The sequence below is a fragment of the Lipotes vexillifer genome, unplaced genomic scaffold, assembly GCF_000442215.2.
Source record: "Lipotes vexillifer unplaced genomic scaffold, Lipotes_vexillifer_v1.1 scaffold718, whole genome shotgun sequence".
NCBI classification, from domain to species: Eukaryota; Metazoa; Chordata; class Mammalia; order Artiodactyla; family Lipotidae; genus Lipotes; species Lipotes vexillifer.
Window position 1 is genome coordinate 446,463 of NW_006770175.1, and position 9,434 is coordinate 455,896.

General features: G+C 37.2%; 1 protein-coding gene across 1 annotated transcript in view; it reads right to left on the minus strand.

Moving 5' to 3' along the window:
* The window catches only part of LOC103077217 (protein CBFA2T1-like), a 127,657-nt gene that overhangs the window by 49,226 nt on the left and 68,997 nt on the right, over positions 1 to 9,434 (minus strand). Inside the window, 2 exon segments of the mRNA XM_007446045.1 lie at positions 2,966 to 3,207; positions 5,223 to 5,360. Coding sequence (XP_007446107.1) covers positions 2,966 to 3,207; positions 5,223 to 5,360 — 380 coding nt within the window.

Here is a 9,434-nt window from a genome sequence, read left to right on the forward strand (position 1 = left end):
CTGTCCCTGCTGATGGAAATACCCTTCTCCTTCTGTCTTTCCATCTTGCATCCTTTCTTTGCTTACCAGAGTATCTTTGCTCAGGATGAACAGCTAAGTTGGCTGTGTTAATGAGGCCAAAGAAAAGGTCTGAGCCTTCCTCTGAGTCACTGAGTCTTACAGGGTGAAAAAAATTCCCCAGTTATCAAAGATAATCCATTTATCCTAGAGGCAATGTGTATCGCTCAACCCAAAAGAGACTACACATAATGAGTCAAATTCACTCCTAACCTACCCCATAAAAACAAGCCCTCAATACTCAGTGTTTGTATCCTACAATGGGTAATGTGCATTGATAAAAGCATCTATTTAATAGACAACCAACCTACTATAAAGGCACTGAGTCAGTTAATCATATTGACTCAACATTTGGTTCATTTTCCTCAGTCCTTATGCAGAATCACAACTGTAAACTTCAGTGTCAAATTTTTCAACCCGTCAATTATCCTCACACCTGACAAACTGGGGGTATTTGTGACCTAACAACTTTAGAATATTGCTCCATCTAGTTTTTAATGCAAGTTCCTTTTCCTTTTATGATAAAATATGGGGGCACCAAGTCCTAAGTTTTTTATACCCCCAAACTTGAAACATTTTCCCTTAAAACTATGAATAAACACTAACTTCCTATCTGTAACAATAAGGGTCAGAGAGTCCATTTTTCAATCTTTCATTCCGTTTCTCTGGCTCCATTTTCTAAAGCCATACCAGTTGTGTTTTGCATATTAAAACAGTTATTAATACTTTTCTTAACTCCATCTAAATAACAGTATAATGTGATTCATTAAGATTACTACCTGAGTTCAAATCATAGGCCTCTCACTACCAATGGGGTGGCCTAGAATATTTTTCTTCTGTAAGCCTCAGTTTCCCCACACGTAAAATGTGTATAAATAAAATGACATGTGTAAAAGCTTGCAGTCAAATGCTCAAAACAAAATTCATTCTCTATTCATTCATCTTTTGACAAATGTTCACTGCCTGCTGAATATATGCCTAGCACTATTAATTAATGTTTTCGGGCTTCCCTGGTGGCTCAGTGGTTGAAAATCCGCCTGCCGATGCAGGGGACGCGGGTTCGTGTCCCGGTCCGGGAAGATCCCACATGCAGCGGAGTGGCTGGGCCCGTGAGCCATGGCTGCTGAGCCTGCATGTCCGGAGCCTGTGCTCCGCAATGGGAGAGGCCTCAACAGTGAGAGGCCCGCATACCACAAAAAAAAAAAAAAAAATTAATGTTTTCCCCCCCAACTTATCGTAAAGTTTTTAGATAAATAAAATCTTAAAAAAGTATTGCCCTCAAAAGTATTCCACTTAATATGTGGGAAAAATCTACTTAAAGCTACCAAATTTTTCTATATTTGAAGTTATAGAAACCACAGTTAAAGAACATATCAAATTTATAAAGCAGTTTTAAAATATTTTTTACTAGTAACAACATTTCTTCACTCACTTGATACAATTACTGCTTTGGATTGACTTTGTGGTTCTATGATGTAACCTATTTATGTGTCAAAGACGCTTTATGCAAAACTCAAGAACAAATAAAAAGGAAAAGATAAGTGACTGACAAAAGTAACTGCAGTATGCTGACACACTATGCCAAAATCACCTTCCTGTCAGAGGAATACAAGGTGATTTGTATTCCAGAGGAATATAAATTTGTCAGAGGAAGCTGATGGATTATGAGAAATGTGAAAGCTTCTTGTTCTTAAAGTGTGGGGGAGAGGGAGGTAAGGGTTAAAAATTGAATTGCAAAATCTCTGTCAAATGTGAGATACTACGATCTGAAGCATGTCTACGGCACTAAACTCTCACCCAGACTTTTACTTCTAGGACTTCTTTTGTAAAACACAACTATTATGGCTTTGCCCATTAAGTCCATGTAATAAAAATAAATGATTATATCGAGAAAAAGGAAACTGCTGCCTATCGTATGAATGTCAGTTCCATTGTAAGCCTGGATGATAAAAGGCCTGAATATGTGACTCAGAGCTTCTCTATGACTCAGTTTGCTATGGGAAAATCACCTTCCTAAATGAAAATCCTCTATTCATAAAGAAAGTCACATGACATGTAAAAGTGATTTAGAATGCAAGAAAAGGAAATATGCTCTAATTTCCAGTGTGACAATGTACAGACTTTAATAGAATGTGCCAAAATCAACACTTCTGTTCTCAAACTAATGGTCTGTGTAATTCTACCTATAGCAAAGAACTGTTTTGTTTTTTTAAAAAAAAAAAACAATAAATGGTTATAAGGGGTTAAGGGATGAAGAAATCAGGGTATTATTGTTTTATGGGTAGTTTCAGTTTGGGGTGATGAAAAAGTTCTGGAAATGGATAGTAGTGATGGTTATACAACAATGTGGATATACTTAATGCCACTGAACTGTACACTCAGAAATGGTTAAAATGGTAAATTTTATGTCATGTATTTTACCACACACGAAAAATTCAATGCTATTAGCCTTAAAAATGAAAACAGAAAAGAATAATGTGTTACTTGTTATAAATTCTTGCTCATCTAGGCTGATAATAAAAACCCCCCAAAGCAACTAAGTTAAAATAAGCACCCAATTAGATTAAGCAAACCATTAACACAACAAAAATATTCTGTCATTGTTGAAAAGACACTAGCCATGCCAGGAGGATATACTTATTAAATTTTATGCACACATACATTTATGGCCAAGATAATGATAAATTTGTACAACCACAACTTCATTAGCTAAATATCAATAGGAAAAGAAATCATGGTGGGGTCAATACATAATGCAGAACTGAAACCCTTGTTACTACAGAATTATCAGACTTGCATGTGATCTCCAGGTGTAGAAACAAAACACCTGTGAGAATGGAATCTGTATTTTGAATCTCCCCCACACTCTCCCTGGTAACCCAAACTGGGCCGATTTCCATTTGCTTACCACCAGTCCTAGTACGAGGGTGCGGACTCTCTCTCCTATTTCCGGTGAAATGTCATTGCCAAACTGCTGCAAGGTAGTGAGGAACCGTTTCAGCTTACTGAGCTGCCTGGCACCACAGGCTGGGGGCAGCTGTTGATTAGCCAGAGAAGAAGAGGAAGAAGAGGAAGGCCCATTGCTAAAGCCATTGGGCGGTGAGGGGGCGCCATTCAAGGCTGTGGGTGAATGGCTCGTGCCATTAGTTACTGTCAGAGGGCACAAAATCAGAAAGAAAAAATAAACTTACAGAGAACATGCACAAGGTAATTACAACTAAGTATCCTTCCCTTCCAATCTAGTGAATTTGGTCATTTAAAAGCTGTTGGGCCTTTTTGGTAAAATGCTTTGACTTCACAGGATTATCAGAGGCTCAGGTACTCCATAACTAAGTGGGTGGACTCCTCACACCACATGAGGATACCCTGCACAGAAGCTGATAAGAAGTGGGAGCCGGCTGGAGCACAGGGACAGCCCTGCCTCCCATGCACACATATGCAAACACAGAACAAACAGCATTTTGGATGTCAGCCTTTTGTCCCAGGCTTACATCAATATAACAGAACTATTCCTTTCTAAACTGCTCCCCTAGAGAAAATGGACATTTGGTGGAGACTAAATTTATCACTGGACATTTTTAATAATGTTTTGTACACACAACTGACAGCTGTGTTTATAGAAATACGACTTTCAAGTTTTAACCTTATACCACCCAATTAGAAGGCTATTTTCTCCGCCTCATATTTCTTAACAACTTCTTTAAGGAAAACACCAATTTTATGTAAGAAGCCAAAATGCATATGGTAATTATCAAAGAGTTATTTCTAGAAATCGAAAGGGGACATCTCAGTCCAACTAACAGCATGGATTGGTGGTAACTACATAAATTCATTTGATAAAATTTATTTGAACGTCAAGGTGATAATCCATAAGAACTAGGCTAGAAAATTTTGCACATTTCTCACCAAAGAAAATGTTGACTTTACCATGTTAGATCTTTAACAAACCCATCTTTTAAATATAATTTTGATAAACTACCTCCAACAATAGTCTGAAGATGTTTTAAGCACCTTATTATTCTTAAAAGGTTCAAGAAAATAAAATGGTCTCATCCCAAATGGGTACCAAAGCAACCTGTCAAGAAATGACATCTCACTAGGACCTCTCAGACAGAGGAGGCATATGCCTATCATTGTGGCTTTGGGTAACAACAAACCAAATACAAGATGACAGGGTTACAACTTGGCACTGTTGCAGGTCCCTGCTCCTTACATGTTTGTAAAGGTCTTATAAAAGGCAGCGCAACCCTGCATAAATAGCCTGGATGTGTGTTTTGCCGAACCCTTATAATCCCAAGGATCTATTTTTGCCTATTAGTTATTTTTCATTCATATACAGATTTCAGGCACACAGTCTGTAAATAGTATTATCTGCAACCAACAGCATTTATTAGTTTCACAAATCTTTGATGATATTTTAACCAGGACTTTCAGATGGATGAAAACAAAGTTATCTGCTATTCCTATTAAAATATACAGGAAAAAAGGGAAGTTGCTATTCTATCAGAATATTCTGTCCTTTCCTTGGATGACACAAAAAGCAATACACTCCACTGATTCAGAACACAAGTCTAGAGCCAAGTTGAAATGGAATAAATATTTAATAAATGTCTGACAAGTTCAAGACAAGAAAGATGCTCCTTATCTCAGAAAGTTTTCTGTATGCAACTGTTGCATAGAATGATCCCTCTTTTAACTTAAGAATGTTAGATTTTAACATTATTTGTAAATAACAGAAGAAAGTGGATTAGAAGATCAGAAGTAACCTGGAAATAATATAGCATATTAACATGTTCCAAGTCAAAATGAACAAACTAAAATAAGGAGCTCCTCATTAAGTCAAAGGAGAAGTTAACATGGTAATGATGAGTTACAGACCAAAGGCAGTGTTCTTCATTCACTGAAATCACAGAAGACTACAACTTTGAGACAATAATGAAAAGGCAGGCAAATACTGGCAGTCATACAAATTATACCCAAGATATGATAATTCTGTGCTCAATACCTACTCACTGGCAAACAAATTATTTGTGTGGGGGGGGTGGGGCTTCATTTCTGCATAATACATTGATGCTGGATCTTACTGTCCCTTAATTTTTATTTGCAGAAAAAAATTTAATTTGAACTTGAAAACGGAAACAGCAAATGCAGAAACGACTACTTACACGTTGTTGGTGTAAATGAACTGGTTCTGGGAGCTCCTTGAGTTGTTGGGGGAGGTGGCATTGTGGGAGGAGTCAGCCTAGACGGGGTCTTCACATCCACAGGTGAGTCTGGCATCGTGGAGTGCTTCTCAGTCCGATCTGGAGGATGCCACCATGATCATGTTATTTACTCCTTAAGCACCTTAGGGTTTTTCTGGTACCTCAGTTTTATAAGAGAGGTTCATCTTTTTTACAAGCAAGGTAAGAAATCCAACATCTTCTATCAATAAAACAGGCTTATCTACTGAAGCTTAAATCAAGACTTTATCATCCAAACCCCACTTAAGAAGGTGTAGCACAGATGGCAGGACCTCATTTCTAACTGGGTAATTTTACATCCTATTGTTATTTCTGGCTTAGACAGATGCTACCTTGGTAGTGTTATATGCAACAGCACAACTTCGCTTGAAGCTGAAGCCAACATTAGCAAGAGGTAAAAAATAGAAGAGGAAGTGGGACGGTAATGAACCCTTCAGACAGCTCAGAAATAACACAAATCTTAGGCTCTGTTACGCAGGTGGGATACTGTTAGAAGTTGGTGTTTTGCAATGACTTTTTTGTAACACCTACCATCCCCTTTCCATGCTTAGTTTTCTAGCCTAACAGATGAAGCAGGCTATGTCTCCCAGACATAACCTCTCACTTCAATTTTTTTTCTGACCTGTTTGAAAAATCACCACTACATAAATGTCACAAAACGAAGTGAAGTTATTACTGACTTAGGACTTGTGAGTTTACGATCCACCATTTAAAAAGTATGAAACCTGAGAAGTCCGTGCACCACAGCAAAGAGTAGCCCCCACTCGCTGCAATTAGAGAAAAGCCCGTGTGCAGCAACGAAGACCCAATGCAGCCATAAATAAGTAAATAAATTTTAAAAATAAAAAAAATAAAACATAACAAACCAATACTTCAATTAATAATCTCAGGCAGAGTAAGAATGGAAAAGTCCCAAACTGAGAACTAAAGACCTTTCTAATATTTTTTCATGAGTAGGCGACAGGGAGAAATTTCCTAATTTCCCAATAATGAACATTTGCACTTCAGGACTGTTTTATACTGAGTATACTTTTCCCTTGGAATTTTAAACTTTTTTCTCAATCTGATCTACTCAAAGAAACAGATCTCCAGTTTAAAAAAAAGTTTTCATTTGTTTGTTTAGATCCAATTTTCTACAAACACGTGTACACATGCACACACACACCCCAAAAAATATTTGAGGTGCCTCTTGCGGCCTTAGGCACAGGTATCTCCCATTTGGAGTTTTTGAAAAGTAACGTAACATAGACTATTAATAAAGAATGGGTCTCTTAAAACATTATGATCACCATAGTGAAAAACTCTCAAAATTACTTGTCAATTATTAAAATGAAAAGCCCAAATTACTACTATGACAATTCCAAACCTACCTCCCCTTTATTCAAAGCAATTTCATAAGACTTGTGCTGCAATAGAACACAACTTTTGAAAGTTGAAATAGCGTTGACACCATATTAGGGAAGAATGAAAATAATAATCATTCTAATAAGAGCACTGTGAATGATGATCCAGTGAACAGTATCAGGGTCTCTATTTCTTAGTCTCTACTGCTGGCTGAATAACAATGACTGTCCCTATAGTGACTTAGTGTTCTGAGTGAGATGATTGTGAAGACGCATGGAGAATGTCTCTACCTTTATCGTATTGTTAAAATTTTGACCTCATATTGCTATTCCAAAACACTTAACGAGTACCCGTGAATAACCTGTTGTAGAGAAATGCAGAAGTTAGGTAGGTTTAAAACCACTTCTTTGATAGTAAAATTCATTGCACCATTTACTCACCTCAACCAACCTCAGCAACAAGGGAATAAATAGCTTTCCACTTGTGTTGCAGCTGAGGGAAGAGGTACAGCAGCAAATACAAGTCTCCCTAAATAAAGGCAAATATTTCCCTCATGCCAAGGAAGGAGGGATAAAGGGAGGCTTGCCAGAGTCAGCTGGGAGATAACAGTGGGAACTGCTGGTCCATCTGGTTTTCATTCTGCTAACACTCACATGGAGCTGTTAGCGAAGGCAGTCCAGACCCACAGATTTGAAGCACGTGGTTGCACAGAGAGAAAGGAAGAGCAGGAGGGGGAAGGGGAAGTGGGAATAACAGGGAAAGAAAGAAATAAGTATATCGAGCAATAGAAGGAAAGGGTGAGAAAGAGGGAACAGACCAAAAAGCAGGGAGAAAGGAGCCCGGAAAGGGAGAAAGTTACCCTGGACAGTTTCACCACCGCTAAAAGCTGAACCTTGGTGGGCACAGGCCCTACCTTACTTGATGCAATTCTTGAGCAATACCTAAACTTGGAAATGTATCTTAAACATGCTTTTCATTACTCTTTTTCCAATAGCCCACACTAAGGAAAAAGGGAATAGTAAACCATAAAGTTGACAGTGGGTTTCCTCTTCAGACTCTTTTAAGATAAAGTTTGTATTTCTGTCTTCCTCTGCCCAATTTTAGAAATATTTTTGATATATTCATAATTTTAGTTTGAATACCTGTCTTGGCCCACTTGTGTAACATGGTTCCTATCCAGAATTTAATAATAATAATACCAACAACAATTATTATAAAACGTAGATGAGCAACTTTTTTAAATTCCTGAGATGATGTCAATATTTTAGGAGCAATAACCACTGAGCCAATGAATAGCAAAACACCACTACTTCTAACAGGAGTATACACATTCTCTCTGGAATACATGTATACGTGTATGTATTTAAGATTTTGACATTAGCCACATTTCTGTGATGGCTAGCTTCACTCTGATGAAATGGAGTTCCAACCCAGAGGTCCTACAAACTTAGACAAAGTGGGACCATATGTAACTCATTCTGTGCTGTTCAGTGCAATCAATCCAGGATTGAAATAGATGATGAAATAACCAGCCAAGGCTAAGCCCATACACACACAAAAACGCTCTGGAGTAGAGAGATTTAAGATAAATTCAGAAAATGTGTTTCAAGTATGCTGCGTTCTGTTGCATTTGTTTTGGATTAATAAAAATAAAAAAAAAATTTTGAAATATATATTCTTGAAACTTCTATAGCAAACAGCAGAAGAGCTATGATTCAACCATAGAAGCATTTCACTCCATTTCAAATTAGAGGATATAGTAAAACCAATATTAAGTTATAATATTTCTCATGTAATTTTTTAAGTTCATGAAAATTATATCATTCTTACATGTAATCTCTGTTTTTAGTTGGTGTAGGGGAAAGCTGACATTTACTGAAAGACTGACACAAAATGAAAAAAAAAAGGAAAGAAAAAAAATTATCAGATCAGGGAATTATTTGTTTTAAAAGAACTGACTTTACTTCTACTTTAATGATGCACACCACTTCTAAACAAGATCTTCCCTATGTGGTAAGTTTTCAACTCCCATGGCAAATATCCAACACATATGTACCAAAGACAGCTGATGCATGGAAGAAAATGTGGCATATATAAATACATTACCGATACCATTTCAATATCCAATTCAATGTCAGGGCCTTCTAGAAGTGGTATGTTTTCCATTTCCCTTTTTGTTGTTGTTGTTTTATGTGAAAAGGTATGGCATAATCTGCCATGGCACTTATTTTACTTTTAGTTAGTTCAAATAGTTCCAGATGTGTTTTTAAGGTATGAAGAATAGGCATTCTATATTTCCCTTGTTTACATACCATTCTAGAGATGATTGGTGTAAAAAGATTTCAGTATTGGTATAATGAATGGCACGACATTTTCTATCAGAGTTCATCATGTCAATTATAATAGAAGAAATATCTTGGTTTCATAGGTGTTATGGGTTGAGGAACTTTTTGGTCAATTAGTAGTTAGTTAGTCCAGAGTTAGTCTTATTTGAATAAATGTTAGTTACAAAAGCTAGAAGGTATGCACCAAAGAGGATTAAGCCCAAGTGGAGCCACGGTACTATTAACGGAAAGGCAGAAGGAACAAAACTGGTACAGAATTTGATTTTTATTTCTCTGGAAAATTTGGCAAATACAGGTTCTGACCACTGAGTCATTTAGTGACTCCAGTGATTGGGTGTGAGATATTACAGGCAACTGTCTGCAGACTGGAAAGGTAGCCATCCAGCCTTCACACCACCGCCACCTCATCTCCCTGAAAAACACCTCTGGTAACATTCATTCCTGC